This window comes from Ambystoma mexicanum, chromosome 8 (assembly GCF_040938575.1).
Source record: "Ambystoma mexicanum isolate Mex_15411 chromosome 8, UKY_AmexF1_1, whole genome shotgun sequence".
Lineage (NCBI taxonomy): Eukaryota > Metazoa > Chordata > Amphibia > Caudata > Ambystomatidae > Ambystoma > Ambystoma mexicanum.
The window spans coordinates 959,884,376-959,907,925 of record NC_090929.1 but is presented as its reverse complement, the minus strand read 5'-3'; the positions used below and the strand labels follow the sequence as shown (position 1 = coordinate 959,907,925).

The 23,550-nt window shown below is 46.7% G+C and overlaps 1 protein-coding gene across 6 annotated transcripts in view; it reads left to right on the top strand.

Annotated features, from left to right (window-relative positions):
• The window catches only part of EPHB2 (EPH receptor B2), a 935,811-nt gene that overhangs the window by 877,018 nt on the left and 35,243 nt on the right, over positions 1-23,550 (top strand). For all 6 annotated transcript variants that reach the window (XM_069610867.1, XM_069610866.1, XM_069610865.1 and 3 more), the window contains exon 14: positions 14,526-14,719. In XM_069610867.1, coding sequence (XP_069466968.1) covers positions 14,526-14,719 — 194 coding nt within the window. The remainder of the gene's footprint in view (positions 1-14,525; positions 14,720-23,550) is intronic.

Genomic DNA, 23,550 nt, shown 5'->3' with positions numbered 1-23,550 from the left:
TGCATGAGCAATGGAAAGAAGGAGAGATGTGGCAGTGGGTGGCACATGCAAAAAGTGCACAGTGACAAACTCGGTGATAATAATTAGAGGGCAGCTTACTTTGCTGTACTGGTGGGGACTGACTTCCGCACGTCCAGATCGATTGCAAAGAGGTATTTGTATCTAGCTGTCTTCTTAAGGCAAGCCTAGCAAACAGAAAATCAGGTTTGAGCCTTCACCATCCTCCTTCTGCAGACAACCGGGGATCTATTTCATGTCCTGCTGCTATTCACAGGAAGGAGGACTCATAATGTGGGCCAATTGTATTAATTCTTGTAGACTGGATGTAGAACAGGTTCTGCAGGGAATTGACTGTTCTTGCAAACAGGGGTGCTGATCTTCACAGGGTCCTGGCATTTGGCAAAGCTTGGAATTCCCTCTTTCTACCTCATGTGGGGTCGTTGAAAAGGAGGAGGATTTTTTATTTCTGCATGGCAGGATGGTGATAGAGCCGTAATCCTGGACAAACCTCAAATTATCAAGAGAAAACTAGCTTCACCAATTATCGGGTGTCCTCAGTAGTGCTTACCAAATTGAAGGCCAACAAGGCTGGAGCCTGGGGATCCAGATATGTTCAAGCTCAAACTTCTTACCCTGTCCTAAGTGCACTGGCTGCAGAGTTGTTGATAAATGTGAGAGAAGACGATCCCTCAATTCGGGTTGACATTCAGCCAGCAACGATCCCCCAATTCGGGTTAACATCCAGCCATCGCCTTCTAGAAACCAGGTTTTCACTGTATAATTAAATCCCTATGACTTGGACTGCAGTCGCACACCTTGTAGCACCTTATTTCTACTTATCTCGCCTTTCAGCAGGTGCGATGCAGTGACATTGATTGTTGTGGTTCTCTGTCAAGATCGAACTAATTCCCGGGGTTCTGGAAACCTTCCACTAATCTTTTCAGTTGGTGAGGCAGAATCCCAGTGCTGTTTCCCAATGTTCTGTCCAGTTTTTCCATCATGTAAGCCTACCCCAAACCCTCTTGTAGAGAGGAGCATGCTAAGACGTAGTCCGTCGAATGCACTGGCCCCCTTCTCCATCAATACCCCCTCTTTTGTGTGTGCTGCGGCTCTAAGACAGATCAGCCCCCAATTCACTGTCTTGCTCCAATGCACGAACATGCAATGTACTAGTAACATATACTATTTGTGTACAATGCGGGAAAGCTGTGCTGTCTGAGGTGTGGGCCTTTAAGATCAGTGCAATCCTGTGAGCATGAGCCTGTAAAATAACATTTTCCAAAGGAAAGGTCTGCTGTCTGAGGCTTAAGCCTGTAATATTAGTCTAACCGGAGTAAAAGCTATTCTTTCCTAGATCTGAACTGGAATACCACTGTAAAAAGAGGAGTGATTTTAGTAATGAAAGTGGATTCTCTATCACTCAGCTCTGCAAGGCCTGAGTCAGTAACATGGGTTCAGCACAAAGAATTATCTTCCACCTGAGCCAGGAGCCTGTAGCTTTAAAGTAATTACTTCCTGAGCTCTGAGCCTGTGAGATTTGTCTAACATATGTAGAACCTCTGCCACCTGAGGCATGAGCCTGTAATAAGGTTACAAGAGCGTGTAAGCCACATGTAACATTGGTAGATGCCCTGTTGTTCTATTCATGAGCATGTGATACCAGTGTAACTATGGAATGGTACTGCTGTCTAGTACATGTGCCTGTAGGATATGTGTAACACATGTGGAACCCCTGCCATTTGAAGAATGAGCCTGCAATATAAGGTTGGTATGAGTTGGAAGCTACCCTTTATTAGGAAAGAGCTCATAGGACACACATAACACGTGCTAAACCTTTTCGTATGTTCGAGCTAAGTTTTCGTTGACATGATCCTGTAATATCAGGTTCACGGTAGGGGGACCCTTCCTATATGAGACAAGATCCTGTAAACAAGGTAACATGAGAGGAATGTGCTGCCATCTGATTCATAAACAGTGTAATGTTAGGAAACAATCTGATGTGTGAGCCTGTAGGATCCATGTACCGCATGTAGAAGCCGTGCCCTCTGAGGCAAGAGCCTGCAAAATCAGGTGAACTTGAGGAGAAAGCCCTCCTTTATGAGACAAGATCCTGTAAAATATATGCAACACGTTGGCGAGTTCTGCTGTCAGACTCTTGGGCCTGTTGTATCTGTTCGTCTGGTGCACGACCCTATAAGACCTATGCAACACTTTTATTAATTTGCTGTTACAGAATCTTTTTGTGGTTGTTGTTTTAGTTGCATATTTATAACGCGCTTAAATACCAAAAGGTTTCTAAGTGCGGACCCAGGGATCGAACCTGTGTTGCTTTGTGTCGTCTTTCTTCCAAGGCGAGCATGTTGCCACTGAGCTATCCTCCCAGGACACTGGGTCAATCCTTAATCCTCCCGACTCGTACTCGCCATTGCAACTCGGGAAACATGTCAACTTCTGTTCTCCGACTGCTTCTGATGTACTTTTGAGTAAAGGGCTGAAGGCACATAGTTTGTCTGAAAATCAGAACGCAACTCATGCAAAGTACTGGGAATGGACGGCCCGGCACCTTCCACTGGAGGCAGTAAGATGGAGTGAGGTGCTGAAGATGCTGCTGGCTCATCTGCTGTCAGGGCCTGTGACCTTGGCACTGGGCCTGCACGCATCTGGCAAGCTTTGGACATGGAGGAGCGAGCAGGAAGTGGGAGGACAGTGTGGGGTGAAGGGAAAGAAAAAGGGAGGCGGGTACACAAGTTCTTCTCCTCCCAAAAAATGAAACAACTACTATTATGAAACAAGCATTGGCAATGCCAATAGTTTTGGCGTTGGTCGTTCATTGCATTTTTTTACATTTAGCATGGAGGAAAGGAATGACAGCGCGGGGAGAAAGGAATAACAGGGAAGCGAATGGAGAGCAGCACTGGGGGTTGATGGAAGCACTGGGAGTGGGTGGGCAATAAAAGAAAATTCAATAGATGAAAGCTCGGCCAGCAACAGTGTACAGGTGCATTGTACAATATTTGGTGGAAGGAGCAGCGGCAAATGGGGGTAGGAGGTAAGGAGCAGTAGGGCAAATGGGGAAAGGTGCAACAGGGCAATTGGGGGGAAGGCATGACAGGAAAAATGGGGGGAAGGAGCGACAGGGAAAATAGGGGGAAGGAGCGACAGGGCAAATGGGGGAAGGAGCAACAGGGCAATTGGGGGAAGGCGTGACAGGAAAAATGGGGGAAGGAGTGACAGGGAAAATAGGGGGAAGGAGCAACAGGGCAAATGGGGGAAGGAGGGATTGGGCAAATGGGGATGAGGCAACAAGGCAAGGAGTGGAAGGAGCGACAGGGCAAAAGGGGGACGGAGCGACAGGGCAAGGAGGGGAAGGAGCGACTAGGCAAGGAGGTGAAGGAGCGACAGGGCAATGGCTATTTAATACCAATACAGTAGTGCCATTCCCATGCCTACACAAAAGCCCAAACTGTTGGCATTGCCAATCCTTGTTTACAAGTGCGTTTTCTACACGGAAGGTGTCTGATATTTTGGTGCAGTGGGCATGCACAATAATAGTCTAAAAAAAACATGTTAAATTGTTGGAAGCTGGCATCACGTTTAATGTAGAAAACGACATGGAAAAACGACTCTGGCAGCCGGGCAGGGTTGAGACTTACATTAAATATTAAGTAAGCAAGGGAGTGGGCTCCTCAACATATGAGGCTGTGTCTGTATCCAGCACTTACTTAGCCACACGTCCAGGACTGTGGAGCAGTCAGACACTCACTCAATCACAGGGAGCAAGGAGGTAACTCGGGCGAGTGATCTCAGCTCAGCTGAGCCTGGGTAGTCAACTAAAGGCTGTGGGCTGCGCCAGACCTGGCTGAAGATGTATGGGGGATCATTTCAGCATAATGATTTCCCTCCCTCACTTAGAAGGGAAAATAGTCTGAGGCACCAGTGGGTGCATACATTATAATGGAGTCAAAGAAATATAGCCATGTTAAATAGCCGCCGATTATCACAAGATGGCCAGCAAGCAGATATCGGAACACTAAATGCCCACTGAAATGCTATAAATCTGTCTTTGTCAGCAAATTGCTGATGTGGAGGAAGTGTGCTCAAAGTCTGCGAGGTGATAACACCTCTCTCTAACCCGACGGAAGTGACAGTAGGAAGGCCTCCAACAAACGCTGCTTGTTAGGAACACATTTAAAGACCCAGAACGAAAGCAATATAACAAGGAATATATCACTGTGTTGGAAGACTGACTGGCAACATGGGGGCAGTTGCTGGAGGCTCCCATGAGGCTCGAGGCCACTTTCAACTGAAAGAGTTGAAAGGCCCTGCCACCTTCCCTGTGCGGCAAGCACAAAGACTAAGGGGGTCATTACGACCCTGGCGTTAAGGGTTTAACGGCACCGTAAATGGTGTCGGCGCCGTTAAACCCTTAATGCCTGATTACGGGGTCCCTTTGCGGGACCCGACCTTAACGGCTGGCTTTACCAGCCGTTAAAGTAGGGTGCCGCAAAGGGACCTCGGTGCTAATTACGGTACCGCAATTTGCGGTACCGTACTTAGCGCCTTCCCCAGTCCTATTGAGCCCTAAGGGGCAAAAATGGGAATGGGGAAGGGCCATGGTGAAATGGGGAAATACCGCCCCCCCAACTTTGGAATGGGGCGGTATTTCCCCATTCCACCATGGCAGACTCGTTACAACACCGGCACCAACCATGGTGCTAATAGCGCCATGGTTTAGTGCCGGGGTTGTAATGAGGGCCTAAGAAGAGCGCACCACTTTTCTTAGGTGCGCGCTGGTCTTGTGTGCTGGAGTGCAGGAAGCAAGGAGCTATTAGCACATGCACAAATCTGTGCGTACACGAAGCATAACGTGTGGTGCAGGCTCAGCCTAAATAGAAGAATGTGTGATGCACCTAGCCTCAACCAGAAGCACTGGACATCTGCAGAACAGTCGCCATGCTTAATGAGCTCAATCGAGTACAACAATGCACTCGGTCCGTGCCTGCTGCCCAATTTTGTCAAATAAAATAATCATGAAAAACAAAAGGAACAGTTCACAAGTCAAAACGTGTTACACATGTCGTACTTAGTGTGTCTCATTCGCTCCTTCAGCGTCAGGTGCTATTCGTATGCTGACGACACCCAGATCCTGATTCGGCTAGATCTCGATCGGACTGGGGTGCTGTCTTGCCTTCATAAGTGCCTGACGGCCGTAGGGGGGTAGATGGGCCTTAACTGGCTAAAGTTGAATGGGGACAAAACTGAGGTGCTGGTGGTGGGTTCCCCTCCTGACCCTTCCCTCTGGATCTCAACCTTTTGGCCTTCCTCCCTGGGCTCTCACCCCGTTCTGGCTCTGAAGTTTAAGAATCTGGGAGTCATTATGACAGCCACTCTATCTATGGAAGCGCAGATCTCCTCCGTTTGTCAGACTGGGTTCTTTCGTCTGAAAATCATTCGGCAAGTCCTTCACCTCATACCACCTCCTTTATGGCCATTGGTGGTGTCGGCAATGGTATCCAGTTGATAGGATTATTGTAACTCCCTTTATCTTGCACAGCCTGGGATTGATCCTCCAATTGCAACATCTCCAGAATTTTGCAGCTCGGATAGCGAGGGGGACACTGTATGGGGTCCACATTTCCCCAGTCCTCCGTCGCCTTCACTGGCTACCTGTAGTCCAACGTATTGAGTTCAAAGCACTTTGTATTGTGCATGGAGCGCTTCATGGGCAGGGAGCGGAGTACCTGTGCTATAAATTCTCTAGCTATCTCCCTTCCTGCACTTTGAGATCTGAGTCCACGGGTTTGCTCTGTGTTCCATTATTCTGCCGCTCCCGGCTGGGTGGCCGAGCCTTTTCTGTCGCATAGGCACAGTTATGGAACAAGCTACCAGTTGAACTGAAAAAGATCTATAATCATCTGGCCTTTAGAAAAGCCTTAAAAATGTATCTTTTTTAGCTATGATGGATAATGCTCTCTGGGTTCGCAAACTGTGATCAGGGTTCTCTCATCCTCTGCAGCGCCATGATGCCCCTGGGCGACCGTGCGCTTCACAAGTAGTCTTAACATAACCTAACCGTGAAAACCGACTATGCTGATGGAAACGGGTCCTCGAGCTGCGAGAAATGCCACGGAGCAGAGGTCTGTTATACACACTGTCACCTGCCCATAGAAACCCTGAGTAACATGAAAGGAAACAAAGTATTTCAAAGCAAAGACAGAAAAAAGGGGAAAAGAAATGTGTGTTACAGAAAGGCAGCAAATGAGGCGAGGTTGTAAATGGATGCACTGACTTCCGCCCACCTCGGCTTTCTTAGGGGAGGAGAGTGAGAAACGTAAACAGAAACTAATTACTGACTGGAAGCCCAGGCACATACATCAGCACTCCTGATTGGCCAAAATGTTGTACTACAGGCTCCCAGTGGTGTATATGGCGGAGGGGAATTTAAATGAACACGGCATTTAAATGAACACATGGGAGTTTGGCTATTTGTGCCACAAGCGTTTCTGGTCGCGATAGCAACCACATAGTCGGCTTTCAAACCCCCTTCTCTTATATTACCTGTAGCATTGTTTGACATTTTAGGGTGCCTTACGCCACCAAAATGTGCCAAAACAAAACAATGGAAGGGCTACAATTACTAACAATATTAAAACACACATTAGAAATGAAACAATATTTGTCTATTTTTTCTGCAACTTGTAGCTCAAACACAAGGAACCCTAGTGCACAATTTTCAGCCCTGATTTTGTTTATTGAATGTTCAACTTTTTCCCTGCTTACTCTTATGTAGCTGTGTGCATAGTTTCTGAGGATATAGCAACACAACCGGAATTCTGTCTATTTTGGGAACTTTGGCATAGTTACAAGCATGATCAGAAGCCCCTGTATTCCCCCCTTGCTTATTCTGCCTCCCACTGCCCTTCCCACTTTTTCCATTTCCACTTTGGGTGCTTATTACTGCGTTCCAACTTGTGCCTTTCAAAACAGCAACGGAAAATATCATGCTGACCCCAAGGCCATATTTGGGTATCAGGTAACATCATCCCCACCAATAATATCGCCATATATATGGTTGTGGGTAAGGCCATAGGCGATATTGGTTCCATGGCTTAATATTGCTGCAATTATATGGTGATATTTTTCTATGGTGATATTTTTACCGGGATATTAACACATGGAACCCATATTTGGTGGTGGCCTCATGTGTTATTGATGCTGGATATCAAGTGCAGCAAGTATGCCACAACCATTGGGCTAATGGGGCTTCAGTCCTCCCCCTAACCCCCCAAGAATATTTGAGGATGATGCTGGCTGAGCCTTGAGCAGGACAGGAGACAGATGATAAACGGTGTGCATGGCAGAAGAGTGCTTGGTAGGGTAAAAAGGGGACAGGAGACAACTGATTTCCACAACACACCTCAAGTATCTGGTTTCAAACATGAAGGGGAGGAGTTATGGGGTGTCTGGTCAAAGGATCGAATACAAAGGGTCGAATGGTCAAAGGATCGAGATCCAAAGGATCGAAAACCAAAGGATCGAATTTCTTTTTTAAATTATATATATTTTTGGGGGTTTTCGTTTAGTGAAAAAAAGTGTTTTTTACCACAAAAACAGGGGTTGGGGGGATCCCCCCAAAAAAACAAAAAAAAAGTATTTAAAAAAAAATAATTCGATCCTTTGGTTTTCGGTCCTTTGACCTACAACTGAGGCTGCTTTTAACATAAAAGCTTTAGCTGAAGAATCTTAGCTGAAGAGTCTCAATAGAATGTGTGTAAAAATGTTAGGTGCCCTAACATCCCACTGGGTCAAGATTGCACATGGAAAGGAAGCGAGTCATAAAATCAAGCTACTTTTCAAAGCTAAGCTTACATGCATGCAGTTTACTAGCTTAACGTGCAAATAAAAGTTGGTTTGCTTTGAGGGACTTGTAGTCTTCCATTCAGAGTGTGGATAATAGCTTCAATGATACCGTTGTGGCTTAACACGTGTGCATATAAGGCTTTAGATATTACTATTTGCTTTAGGTGTTTTGTAATTCTAAGACTGTATTATTATACTTCTTGAAAGCCAAAATAAAGCTCTGTACTAACTAGAGCTCAGAGGATATGTGGTCAGGTGTCTAAATCGAAGAGTAGATTAACATCCTGGCATCACTGTTTCACTAAAACATGTGATCCTCAGAGGTCAAAGTGGGCGGGACCTAAAGGGTACGACGTTCCCGTACTTTTTTGGAGAAATTAGTCAACATCCCTTACTGAATGTGACACGGACCACCATTCCAGGACAGCAGTGAAGGACACCTTTATTTATTTATTAACTTCTCCTTTACTGGGGATTTGAACGTGGGCCGTGCTAGTAACACTCCAGTGTCACAGCATGCAGCACTATCTTGCAGGTGCGGAGTTGCTCTCGTTCATTTGTATAGACTGCCTGGGACATAACACTCATTGCCAAGCAGTCACAAAGGCCCGCTCAGCACTGATCTGTGTCTTTTGCAATTAATCATGAATTGCTGCAGACCAGTGTCTGTACAGCTACTGGCCAGGGGTGTGTGGCTATAGCCCTACGCGTCTCCCTTAAGAGGTGGGAATGGTGGGTGATTGCAAGGGGGCGGCTGCTTAAAGCTGCATGCTGTGTGGGGACAATGGCCAACTAATAGTTATTTAAATGCACTATCTTTTGTTGTGTTCTCGTCTGTTTTGATAGTACTGTTGTAAACACGGCAGTGCATGGTGGAGTGGAAAAAAGGAAGGTATGTGTTTGAATTTTGGGGGGGTTGAGTATGGGGTCTGTGCAGAGCCTGGGGGCATGGCGAGTTGAGTGGGTGGTGAGGGAGTAGAAAGGGGCGGGCATGGGAACATAGTTCCCCTACTTCTAGGCGGCTGCAATGGCATGGTAATAGTTTTTTTTTTCACTTCCACCACTGTCCATGCAAAACATTCCTTCTCCGCCCTTTTTGACTTGTTTAGCTATGTCATGCAAGGTTAGGCTTTGTCATGCTTTGTCATGTTACACTATGACAAGGCACAACTTCAGGGCCTACAATTTGCAGTCAGTTGCCAGGGGCCTCCCACCAGACACCTCAAAGGCACTGCAACCGTGGCAAAGCTACTACTTAAAGCGGGGAATGGTACAATCCAGCTGGATATGCACAATGAAATATTAGCTGACAAAGCCAAACATACACGGCATCATTACCATGCTGGCAAGTACCAATAAAAATGTACATTTTGTCCATCAATCCTGACTTGTTTATGGGCAGTGTCAGTGGCCTGGTGTGCTGTGCATTTTGCACCATTTGCTGCTAACTAGATACTAGTAAACACAAACATTCCTTGGCAGAGAATTGTCCCACACAAGTAGGTTTACCCAGTCCTCACAGTCTCTGAAGGTAGCCCCTCCCTCACCATTTGAAGAGACCCCTCCCCCCCTGTTTTAGTCTGAGTGCCAGTGTCTTTAATAATCATCGTAATAATTAAGCATTTATATAGTGCTACGAACCCTCGGGTATCTGAGCGCTGCTTATTATTATTACCCACGGCGTGTGGTGCTCATTTATCGACCTCGGAAGGATGAAAGGCTGAGTTTGGCACTGCCGGGATTCGAACCTGCGTTGACAGGCTCTGCACAGATGTCAAAGCGAGCGCTTTACTCGTTGATGTTCTCAAACGAGACTCAAAGTGCCGACAATATGTGTCATTTCTGCCCACTCCTTCCCTTCTCTCTGTCCTCGTGTGTTTCGACTACTTAGCACATTTGCTTCTCCAGGGCCCGGTGGGAATAGTCCACTCTGAAAGAAAGCGCAGCTCATAACACTTGTGGCGCGGCTACTGCAGTCCTCCGTGCTGCGCGGCGCCACAGCTTAATAATTGAAGCGAGAGTTATAAATGCTGGTAATTTTCCTTTGTGGGTTTAGTGAGAGGGCCTGCAGTGAATAGCAATTACCCCAAAAACTACAGCAAGGATTTGGGGTCGGGGTTCAGTGATGTATATAATTGATGAAAGCATGCGGGTCTTTTGGCGAGCTGACTAGTATCCCTGGACGTCTCTCCTCGCTTTGGACTAGAGCAGGTGGCAGCCCCCTCCCTCACCTCTGCTGTTAGCCAATCGTCGTCGCCCCTTCCCAGGGGATCCCCGCCACATATTTCTGGTACGTCCAAGATTTAGTGCATTAAAATTCCTTCTCGCTCTTTGCATTTTCCTCCTCCCACCCGCTCCCCACTCAATTAAAACGTTAACCTCTGTCCCTCCATACAGGTTTCTGTCATCTGTGATACTGTGAGGAAAGAGGAGGTAAGACTGAGGGGGAGAGCTGGGCCAGCAGCGCTTGCTTTTCTTGCCTTGTGATGGAGTTATGAACTCAAGACAGGCTGCAGATACTGCGCAACTGTCCTCAGTATTTCATTTCGCGCATCCCCCACACTCGCAATTGTGAGTTGAGTTAGAGTTGGCGGCCTTTGTCTTTTAGGGCCCGGTTCATGGAATATTTGCCCAGTGCAAAGTGAATTTGCACTTCTGAAGAGTGACTTTGCACTGCCGACACAAACCCTGATTCATGGAACCGTGCAAAGTGTATTTTTGCCATGCAAAGTCCGGGCAAAGTCATTTTGTATTGCAAAAATGACTATGCCCTGCAAAAATACACTTTGCACGGTTCCATGAATCAGGATCTGTGTCGGCATTGCAAAGTCACTTTGAACCCGGTAAATATTCCATGAATCGGGCCCCTAATGTCAGTCAACACGAATAACTTTATTAGCAGGTACTTTCCTGTAATGAGAATCCCAGTGATAACCAGAGGACAAAGAGGAAGGGGCCCAAAGGGTACCCGAATTTCCTTTACTTCTCAGGGAAATCTCTCATCATTCCCTTACTTTATGTGATCTGGAGTACCTTTGTTTTTTTTGTTTGTTAACTTTTCCCCTACTGGGGATTCAAACCCAGTCTCTACCAGTAACAATCCAGTGTCATATCTCATTGTGCTATCTTGTCGGTGCCGGAGTGGCTTTTTTAAAAATTTCAATAGACTGCTTGGTACATAAAGCCCAGTCCCAAACCGTCAAAAAGCCCCGCCCGGCAGCGATCTGCACATTTCTATAGGTGCAGCGGTGTTTGCAGGTAATGGCGCTTGTTCTTCTTCTTGCTGATAGATTTGTATCCATCAGCTGTGATTTTTGGATACCGAGGCTTGAGCCTCATTACTCCATCTTCTCGGGTTGAGTATGTAGTCGTGGGATTGTTTTCTTCTTGGTCTGTGTGGTCTTGTCACAGTAGAGCTGGTTTCACAGGGTCTTCGCAGTGATGGGCCGCGGGTAATGGGCGGGATGTGTCCCTGGATATAGTCGTGGGCATGTCCCTTAAGAGGTGCGAATGGTGGGTAATTTGCAGGGGAGGCTGCATAAATCTGCATGCTGGGGGCGACAATGACACCAAAATGCTGGTCACTTAAATGCGTATTCTTTCACCTTGCTTTCTTCAGTCTTGCTAGGACGGTTGTGAATCACAACGTTGTGGGGTGGAAGGGAGGAAAGGAAGGACCCAGGTAGCGGGTTTGAAATGGGGGAGGGTGGAAGTGACAGTGAATATGGCAAGTGAAGGAAGCACAAAAGGGGTGGGCAGAGAAGGGGGTGGGGCGAAGGGAACATCGTTCCACTACTTTCTTTTTTTGTTGTTAACACTTCGACCTCTGGTGTTAACATGTCTATATAAGAAGCTGACTCAGCGATCACTATCCCACTACACTAAAATGAGAAATCACAACCAAGGAGCATTTAAAACAAAAAATTCATAAAATAATGTTATTAATTAAATGATTTATGAGATAAGAATTAATTTTGTTATATGATCTCTTGGAATGTTCCCAAATCCATCTCATTCCCAACACTGCTATCCTGCAGTTGTGCAAGACACTGGCTTCTCCCGCAATAGCCAGGGAAGCCAAGGCACCCTGCTGTTGTCAAAGAAGCGAGGTCGAAAGAATGCAGCGTGGGGATGTGGGGCAAGTGGCCCTCATCATGAGACCCAGCAGACTGTGCCCTCCATTTGTCTTGGTTAGACATGGTTATCCAGTAAGAGGAAGTGAAGCCAGACACCCTGCTCCTGCAGGGGAAAGAGACCACCCTGCTATCGAAACCACAGTCACGATTGTGTCCATCTAATCTTTAAAAAACACCCCACACTTTCAAGGGTGAAACCGAAGTATATGACATCCTGATTCCAATCAAAACAGATTAAAATATTGTATTGCTGTAGTGTGACAAAAACAGATAAACCAGCGAGTAAAATCACATCATTGCACCCTGCGGGTGAAACTGACCCTCCCTATGCAGAAAATAGTGCAGGTAGCCAGCTCAGGAGGAACAGTGTGCCTCACACACAACCCAGTGAAAACAGTGTCATCTGCTGATGTGGGACAACCGTACCACCCCACACATGGCATCCATCCATAGGAGCCAGTGAGACGAGGGCAGCCTGCTGGTGTGGGAGAAACTTAATTCTTCCATAAGATGTATGTTGCCTGTGTAGGATAAGAAGAGCAAATCCCCCTAATAGCCAGGGAAACCTGGTGCCCTGAGGTTGTAGGAGAATTAACACCCCTCTGTAGTAGTATCTGAAAATATGGCATTCCACTCCTGTGTGATACATCCTGATACCGTGTTTGTGTATGAGATACTGCAAGACTCTGTGAAACCCCTGCGCTCTGCTGGTGTAGAAGAAAGTGCACTCCCCCACAGTAGCCCCAGGAAACCAGGGTACCCTGCTAGGATTGGAAACACAAAACTCTTGTAAGAACCAATGCAACCATGCAGGGCCGGCCTTAGGCAGGGCCGTCCGGGTGACTGCCCGGGGCGCCCTACCATTAGCCCCATACCACGTCAGCTCGGGGGAATCTTTCGAGGTCTCCCCCGAACTGGCGTGGTGTGGAAAGGCACGGCAGGTGCCCCATTGAAGTCAAACACACTCTGCCCCTTTTAATAAAAATAGGGTGCCTGCCGTGCCTATTGAAAAATGTGGTGCTCCCCGAATTACCAGGGGCACGCGGAGGGAGGGGGGCGCCAAATTTTTGTTTTGCTGTCCAGTGTGCTGCAGCTTCTAATCAACCATGACCTATAGGTGAAACACCTATAGGTTGTTAGGTGAGAGCTAAACCTTTGGCTCCAAGGTTGTTCATCCAATGATGTGTATGACTGTTCCATTTGATCAATACTATCCTGCTTGCACATTCACAACTTCCCTTCCCCATACCCTCAAAACAAACATGCTATGTGACATACGACGCCGACACCTTCACTGCTAAATACGAATACAAAAAACAAAGGTATACGATTTACCGATAGCCCCTGTGTTCAATTTGCATGCCTGATAATCTTGCAACATTTTGGAAACAGTTCAGCTGCATAATTTTGCAATCAGCAGTGTTCTCATTAGCCTGTAAGACATCTTATCAGACTAATGCACACAACTCAGATATACGTGTTCAAACTAAACCCCATTTGTTTAAATACCATCCAGCCTTTTCATCCCACTGATACAGGTAGAGCGAGCAGGCTTCAATTAGGTTAGTTTTTATGTATTAGCCACCATAGTGGTCCCGCCTTAGGCCCCACCCCAGCAAAAACGTTTAACCCTTTACCCCTGCATATGGTGACCAGAAAAAAAAAAGAAAACAGGACAGGTCATAGACATAGAAGTAGGACTACCATAAATACAAATAAAACTGTAGTACTACTTCTATGTCGCTGGTCTTTTGCGGGGGGCGGGGAGGGGATTTGCTCAGAGGCACACTCCTCTCATTGGAGGAGAGCACCGGGGAGGGGAAAGGGGAGGAGTTGCGCCGGGACACGATTTTGGGATTTCGAAATCGGATCCCAGCAAAAGCCAGGACTGTAGCCACCCACACTTGAAATCGCAGACGGGGTTTTTAATATTAAAAAACCCCTAGGACACAGGGCGATGTCCCCCAGACTGTCCCAGGAAAATCGGGACGTATGGTCACCCTACCCCTGTAGCCCTTAATTTCCTTTTCTTTCTGTGATTCAGAAGAATGATTTTGTAAATATTGGGCTAATCCACACCGAGCATGTGCTCTTATGCATGCTACACAATACTATGCACTATGAAATGTCTAGTACTTCATTGTATTTGTCACTTGCTTTTCTTATGGACCTTGTACGGCCCGGGACAGCACTGTCAGCTCTGAACACCAATGACTTCCATAATTACTGTTCTAGAGTTCACAATTGTAGCCTATGTTTCCCAGCTAAATGATATTTACGGTTGTAGAAATTGGGCTAATGCTGTTCGCCACAGGTTTTTATTATTTATTTTAAAATATTTGTGTATTAATGATTTTTTGACACGCAAATTCAAATGCAGATAACCACACAACAACACGGTGTTCACATTTTCATGGGCATGAGTTGCAATCAATATCACCCGTCCCCAACATTTGACCACTTTATCTTGCCACCCTGTTGTCCCTGTACGTTTGTCAGGTGTAATGTCTTTATTCCACTCTTTTCCAGGTAATAAATGCCATAGAGCAGGACTACCGCCTACCGCCACCCATGGACTGCCCCAACGCCCTCCACCAGTTAATGCTGGACTGCTGGCAGAAGGACCGCAACCACCGGCCCAAGTTCGGCCAAATAGTCAACACGCTGGACAAAATGATTCGAAATCCTAACAGCCTCAAAGCAATGGCTCCTCTCTCTTCTGGGTAGGTGGGGATCTGACCAAAAGTAGGAAAAGGTGGCTAATGAAGGGAAGAACATGTACTCGTATCTGAAATATTCGCAAGATTTCTTGATTCAAGAAAGAAATGAGTGGGAGATAAACGGCACTTAAAAGGTCTTATACAGGACTATGAATATTTTCAATTATTCGGCTGTGAAGAACACAGTGGTCTAGTGTTTTAAAGAATCAAAAGTGTGTCAGACTTATGTACACCAAAAGGGGCTAGTAAGAAAACTGTTTGTTGGTCCATGCTCTAGGTATTGCCGGCACCCAAGGTAAGCTGTCCCTGAACATTAGGTGACCAGCAAATCAGGCAATGAGTCAGAAAATGTAGAAAGCAAATCAAAATGGCGACAAGCAATTGTTTCTTTAAAAAATCGTTCATCAGAAAAGAAGATGGTGGTAGACAGGAATTCTGAGTTCTTTCGAATTTCTTCCTGATAACATTAGCATAACCATAATTTTCAAGAGAAGGATGATGTTGTCTTCTGTTAATCAGGTACGCACTCGAAACATGAAAGGTATAAGGTGAGGCAAATGTTGGCACATTTAGCGGTGCCCACTTTGGGCTTCACATGAGGGTGTGTGTGTGGTAGATGGCATATTAATATTGTGGGAGCAGACCTCAGGAATTCCAGGCTTTTTTACTTTCAGCAATGTTGTGTGTAAGATAGTTATTGATTTATGTCTGAAAATTAGACCAATATTGTAATAACTTTTCATGAGCCGGTCTTGAATAAATTCCCGGCCACACATGGAGACAGAGAAGTGATGCTTAAAAGCAAACACCGATCTCAATCCCTTAAATGCAGGCCACTGCCCCACTCCCGATCTCGAAATGTACCATCCCTTGTGTCGCCAGAAGTCAGCCGTCAGTGAACGAGGGCTAGTATATGTGCCAGAGTTCCACATTTTGTACTCTGACTGTCCCAAAAAGGATTTGCAGGACTATCAAACATACAGCACAAGTGAGTAAAAAATGCAGTCAGCATGACTCTGGATTGAGGGTAATTTCGTTCAATCCTTTTTATGAAAAAGTTCACACCTTAATGCCTCTTTCGAGTTGAGATGCAACGCTATACAAAATCACCTACCCATTTAGCCTGATATTTAAATAGAGAGATGATACCAGCTATGTGAACTGGCCCTCACTAGCTCATAATGTTTTCGCTGTTCCTAAAACCGTCTATATCGGAGAGAATAAAAATGCAAGCTTTCCATTTAATGACTGCATCCCCAAAATGCCTTTCTCTGTGGCACGTACCTGAAGGAGAACTTCCAGTGATGGCTGCTGCGTGGGTAAAGTGTGGTTTAACTAGGGTGACCAGACGTCCTGGTTTGGCCGGGACCGTCCCGGTATTTGACCCCCTTTGCTCCCCCATCCCAGTGTCCTAACACTTTTTAAAGTTTAAAAACCCCATCCCGGATTTGGGGGTTGGGTGGATACCGTCCTCTTTTGTTGAAAAATCCCAATATCGGGCTGCCTACCGTTCTCCACATTCACTTTGATCGCCCGTCCTCCATCCCTTACCCCCTTCTTCTAGGTCTTCTCTCTGCCTTTGTGCCTCCCATTCCATTTGCCCGGCAGGCCACCGATATAGAAGTAGGACTACAGTTTTATTGGCATCCCATTTATATTTTAGTCCTTCATTTGTGTTTATTGGCCCTGAAACGGTAGTCCTACTTCTATGTTTTTATTTTGGAAATCTATTCATCCTAGGCTTAACTGAAAAGGTCTGTTTTCTCTCGTTAACAGAATGTGGTTTAATCAACTATGCACTCTGTATTATCCCTAATGCCAGCTGTTTTGCCTCCCAGAGAGTAACAGATGCCTCATCCATTCTTTCATTAAAGTAAATAAGATAATCTTAGCTGCTTTTAGAAACATTTGTCACCCCTTACTGATCTCGTCCTGAGCAGCCACGTTAATGTGTGTAACAAGCGCGCAGCCACACGTGAAATATTGCAGGACAAACATTTGGCCAGGTGTACGTTAAATTTTTGAGAAGGGAAACGCGATATTGAGCAACGGTTACAACTTTGCTTTAAAAAAAAAAATCTTACACTAAATGAAAGGAAATCCATAAGTCATATATATATGGAATGCTATGCCAGTATAGCGAGATCAACAAACGAGCTCTCAGAATGCATCTCTCCCCTTGCAAGCCATGGACTGCTATGCCAGTATGGAGACCTTCACAGTGCTCCCTCAATGCATCTCTAACACTGCGTGCCAAAGATTTCTATGCCAGTATGGGTACGTCCACAGAGCTCCCCCAAAGCTCTTCTGCACTTGCAAGCCATGGAATGCTATGCCAATATGGAGAGATCCACAGAGCTCTCACAATGCATCTCACAGTGCATCTCAACAGAGCTCTCAGAATGCATCTCACAATGCATCTCTCCCCCTGCAAGCTATGGAATGCTATGCCAGTATAGAGAGATCCACACAGCTCTCAGAATGCATCTCATAACGCATCTCTCCCCTACAAAGCCATGAAATGCTATGCCAGTACTGAGACCTGCACAGTGCTCCCTCAATGCATCTCTGACATTGCCTGCCATAGAATGCTATGCTAAAATAGAGAGATCCACAGAGCTCTCAGAATGCATCTTACAATGCATCTCCCCTTGCAAGCCATGGAATGCTATGTCAGTATAGAGAGATCAACAGAGCTCTCAGAATGCATCTCACAATGCATCTCTCCCTTGCAAGCTGTGGCATGCTATGCCAGTATAGAGAGATCCACAGAGCTCTCAGAATGCATCTCACAAAGCATCTCTCCCCTTGCAAGCTGTGTCATGCTATGCCAGTATAGAGAGATCAACAGAGCTCTCAGAATGCATCTCACAATGCATCTCTCCCCTTGCAAGCCATGGAATGCTATGCCAGTATAGATAGACCCACAGAGTTCTCACAATGCATCTCTCCCCTTGCAAGCATGACATGCTAGGCCAGTATAGATATATACACAGAGCTCTCAGAATGCATCTCTCCCCTTGCAAGCCATGACATGCTAGGCCAGTATAGAGATATCCACACAGCTCTCAGAATGCATCTCTCCCCTTGCAAGCCAAGACATGCTAGGCCAGTATAGAGATATCCACAGAGCTCTCAGAATGCATCTCTCCCCTTGCAAGCCATGGAATTCTATGCCAGTATTGAGAGATCCACAGAGCTCTCACAATGCATCTCTCCCCTTGCAAGCCATGGAATGCTATGCCAGTATAGATATATGCACAGAGATCTCAGAATGCATCTCACAATGCATCTCTCCCCTTGCAAGCCATGGAATGCTATGCCAGTATAGAGAGACCCACAGAGTTCTCACAATGCATCTCTCCCCTTGCAAGCCATGACATGCTAGGCCAGTATAGATATATGCACAGAGCTCTCAGAATGCATCTCTCCCCTTGCAAGCCATGGAATGCTATGCCAGTATTGAGAGATCCACAGAGCTCTCACAAACCATCTCTCCCCTTGCAAGCCATGGAATGCTATGCTAGTATAGATATATGCACAGAGATCTCAGAATGCATCTCACAATGCATCTCTCCCCTTGCAAGCTTTGGAATGCTATGCCACTGTAGAGAGATCCACAGAGCTCTCACAATGCATCTCTCCCCTTGCAAGCCATGACATGCTAGGCCAGTATAGAGATATGCACAGAGCTCTCAGAATGCATCTCACAATGCATCTCCCCCCTTGCAAGCCATGGAATGCTATGCCAGTATAGAGAGACCCACAGAGTTCTCACAATGCATCTCTCCCCTTGCAAGCCATGGAATGCTAGGCCTGTATAGGGAGACCCACAGAGCTCTCAGAATGCATCTCACAATGCATCTCTCCCCTTGCAAGCCATGGAATGCTAGGCCAGTATAGGGAGATCCACAGAGGTCTCACTATGCATCTCTCCCCTTGCAAGCCATGGAATGCTATGCCAGTATAGGGAGATCCACAAAGGTCTCACTATGCATCTCTCCCTTTGCAAGCCATGGGATGCTATGCCAGTACTGGGACCTTCAAAGTGTTCCCACAACGCATCTCTGACATTGCCCGCCATGGAATTCTATGCCAGTACGGGTGTGCCCACAGAGCTCCCCCAATGCTCTGGGCCTCATTAACATACGCAAGGGTAAGTGGCGCAACTGGAAGTGAGCATATCTTAAAGTGAAATATGCACACTTCGTTCAATTGACCTTTCCTAATAAAAGTGCAAAGCAGAAATAAGAATTTGTCTTTCATAAAATCAACAAATAATAATCACGATAGGAGATGTTCCTTTAAAGTTACTAGCAAAGTATGAAAAGTGTGCCCCTTTTAAACCCAAGAATCTACTTGTAATATTTCCTACAGAGCAAAGTCTCAATATGAGACATTTTACACAGAACATGAGTACACATTCACTAAGGTGTTTACTCTGCCGACCTCAAAATAAACCAGGGAGAATAGCGTCTGCCCTCTGAAAAAATTGTCCGGACACAGTCTAACCACGTGACTCCTGATCTCAGTACTGAAACAACCACTGAGCTCTCACAATGCTCCTCTATCATGGCCTTTGCCATTTCACATTGTGACAGAACTCCCGGTGCTACTCTGCCTTGACTTGAAACGTGACTAGCATCTCAGTACTACCACACCCATGGAGCTCATACAATGTGCATGCGTCAGGTCTTAGTGAAAGTACTAAGAGATTCAATAAGCAAGATGCTACTGAGGTCTAATTTGCAATGTATACTAGTACCTCTGTACCATGGAGAAAGGGAGCCCTTTCACCAGGCAGCCCTTTCACCTATCGTTAAAGGGCTGCCTGCAGGGGTGGGTGCTGCGAATTACTGAACAAAAAGGAGAGGCGGTGCAGCAAAATTAATGCCAGAAATGTGCCACCACTGACATTTACAAAAAAAGGCACCAATGCCTCTTGTCTTGCCTTTGTAGGAGGTCGGTGGCAGAGAGGGCACACTACAAGCATTAATTTGTTCTGCAACCACCTCTGCTTTGGTTTCTTAATTTGCACTGCTGACCCCTGCAGGCAGCTCTTTCACCCAGCACCTGGGGAAATGGCTGCCTGCAGGTGTCGCCACAAGTGGGATGAGCCCCAGCAGGGCTCCGGCTAAGGGGTACTTTTAGCACTGGCACACTTAAAGCTCTGCTTACACTTAAAGTAGTAAAAAGTGCTATCTGACCTCTGAACCCTCCTGAAAGCCTTGCCAGAAATCCAACAACTCACTGCATAGATCAGTCGTAGTCAAACTGTTTTATTCTGCTCTCTGCGTTGAGTAAAAATATTGCTGTTGAGCCCCCCCTTCAGTAGAAGTAGTGCTGGCGGGTCCCCAGATGCCTACACTTTCCATCGAAAGCAGTCACTGCACAGCCTTTTTCTAGAGCCTCGTCCTAAACTCGTCTCCGGACATACTTTGGGCCCAGCTGTAGGGCCAGCACCACAGTTTGAAGACCACTGACATAGATCCAGGCCAGTATAAAAGAAAATGGCCGCCCCTTGCTGGCCTGTATGTAATGGCGTGATACGCAAATCGCTTTTCAATGGGGTTTTCCCATAGGGAAAGGCTTTTGTAAACCAGCCTTTGGGGCCATGGATGCTGGGTGAAAATGGTGGAGGTTTGGGGTTTCGGGCAGCGACTACAAGTGAGCAGAATCCGTCTTCAGTCAGTTCCCTGGTGCCTTTGCTGCTTTGTGCAACCACTGCCATTGGCAGCTACAACATGACTTTTTACAAGCTCTTGCAAAAGACACAGTGCCTTTCGCTGGGCGTGAAATGCAGGAATTAGAGTCAGAACAAATGACAACTCCTAATGAGGCAACACCATCTGAACAACAGTGGCAAATTAGTGTTGGGCCCCAGAGGGGTGCGCGTGCAGACTCGCTTCGACTGAAAGAAACAGCGCGTGCGAGTCTGCCTAGGAGCGCTGCAGGTTGTCTGGTCTACTCGGGTAGCGCCCAGACACACTGCAGGAGCCGAGAGGCACTGCAAAATCAGACCTCACGACGCGAAGAGGACCAGGAGCCCTACCTCCGTTAATTTCATAGGGTTAGACTGGTCTGAGTGATTTCTAGTGCTTTAAGCAGGATGAAAAACGACGGACGTGGCCTAGAATCCTACCCAACAGTCATTTTCATTTGGGGTCGCATATTAAAAAATGTATGGTACAATACGAGATGCCTAAGTAATTAAGGGAAACTGGAACACGCATAGCCTATATGTTTCAAGGCCTACAGCAGGCGTCTGCAACCTTTGCCTCCCGGGATGTTTTGCAACTCCCATGATGCCTCACCATTAACCATGTTGGCTGGGGCTTATGGGAGTTGTAGTCTGAAGCATCCAGAGACCATTGGTTGCAGCACCCTGCCTAGACGAATTGTTCTGGATCCGATCAGCAGTGCACAATCAACATCACTAGGCAAAGAAGTCAGGATTTGGTTGAGGTATTAGGGTCACAGTGATATGGGGCATTGCCAGTGCTTGATCTGGAAAGAAAAAGATGGTGGGACACAAACGCACGATGTGTGCCTCGCGGTGCGCAGGTACAAGATTGCCAACAGAGTAAATTGGTTAGTGGACCCACCACACAGGTCTGCGCCTTACTTGCGAGATACAGCCTCTGTCCTAGTAAGACAACTCACCTGTGTATCACCCGCTGATCACTGTTTTACATCTAAGCATGTCAAACTCAATGTTTCAACCGAATACGGATCACAAAAGTTCCTCGGAAATGGGTGAACGTTTAAATGGCTCGTAAAAACAAGTCATAGTTTTTAGTATGATTTCTTACGTACAATGTCCCAAATAAGGAGGCAACGGTATGGATAATTATGCTGCTCACGGACACCACTCTCAAGCAAAAAATAGCTTCCCTTCAAAATTGCAATGTTGAAACTAAGGATATTTGGGTTGTAAACCAGGCTACCTTGCAGCAGGCCATCGTCCTGCTGCATCCAGGATTTAAACGGTCCCATGTCATTTCCTCGCCTGCAATTTCATCCCCTGTCATTTTAACGTGTACATTCCAACGACATTGCTCATCTTTTTTTTTGGGGTGGGGGCGTGGAGTCCCCCCAACCCTTATTTTTGGCTATTACCTACCCGCCCAAACCCTTATCTGCCCTTTCCCACCCCCCTCTAAAAAATTTGATGAGCATATTCTTTGTAATATGCACGTTAAAATGCCTGGGGATGGAAATGCAGGGGATGAAAGGACGTTGTACCGATTTAAACCAGCAGCCCCTCCTCTCTGAACTATATCTTCACATTGTGTTCAGGATTTCCACACCACAGTCTCTCAACACAAAGGCCATTCACCATAGATGCGAGGATGTCCTCGTGTGCCCCATCTTCTCCGGGCTGAACCCCCTGTATCCAAGCCTTCACCGATACATCCTGTACTCTCTGCACTGTGGCTTCACCCTGCACGCCACGTGTCCTGGTTGCATTCACTGCCTTGGCACGACCAACCTAGCTCCTTGTTTTCTGGACGGCTGCTTCTCAATGCTCTGATGGCACTGTCACGGTGGCCTCTCCTTGTCTCTGCAATGCAGCATCCAGCAGTAAGCACGACATCTTCCCTGCACACAGGACCCCATCCATCCAGCCTCTCTCCTACCCATTTCACAGTACATGTAGGCTGCAGACGCTCCACATCCTTAAAGCAAGTGTGCACTAATGTAGGACCTCTTCTCTGTGTGGGACATTCCCCTGAAGGTTTGAATTGGCACTACAAATAGACCTGGACCCCAAAGAAAAAGTGGCCCACTTTCATTAGTGACAATTTGCGACTGTTCGCTACTGTCTGTTACGGTAGGTCCTCCTCCACCGTGACTTCATCTGTCCTCTAACATATTACTGTCTATAACTTTGTAACCTGTCTTGCAACTAGCGCCGTGATGCCATCGGGTTTAGTGGGCTGCTACAAATGCAAAATAAATAAATAAAGTATCTGGTAGTGCAAGTTGAGAAAATGTTTGGCAAGCCGTGCTTTTTAACAAACACGGGGCCAGTAACACGGGCCTCGGCTACCATTTGGACAGTGCATTGAAGGATCAAACTGGCCCATGTTAGCTCGAAGTGTCAGCCATCAGAAGCCTCTGCAGCCCATCAGGAATTGCCCTGTAGGACAACCTAAGCATGTCACATGCTGTAGAGATGCGCTGCAGGCAAGCAGCAGCACTGATGTACACAGAACTTTCACCCTCCGTGAGGGGGTCGCGGGCCTGGTAGAAACGCGATTGGGGCTAAGACATTGGGCCTCATTCCCAGTACGGCGCTAACCAATGGCGCTATTAACGCATTGGTTGACACCGTACCCGGACCGGCAGCGCCTTGGTGGATGGCGGAATTACCGCCCCATTCCAAGGTTGCCGGGGCTGTAATTCCCCATTCACCAAGGCTCTTCCCCATTCCCAAATGAGCCCCCATAGGGCTCAATGGGAATGGGGAAGATGCAAATAACGGTGACCATTCATTACGGTCACCGTTATTGGCTTGGAGGCCCCTTTGCGCCCTCGACTTTAACACCTGCTCAAAGCAGGCGTTAAGGGCGAGGGCGCAAAGGGAACTCGTAGTATGGCGGTAAGGGATCACCGCCACCGGTATCGTTACCGGTGGCCGCTATCCCTTAACGCCATACTCGGAATGAGGCCCATTATGTTGTCAACCAAGCTGCCACATCAGGCATCTGGACAAGCGTTCCCCAGGATGAGATATTTCTCATCCTTTCCCTTAAGTAGCCCTGTCGTAACGTTTGGTAGCACAGCTAAGATCACAGGCTCCCATGCAGCGAATCAATTTGAAAGCTGTC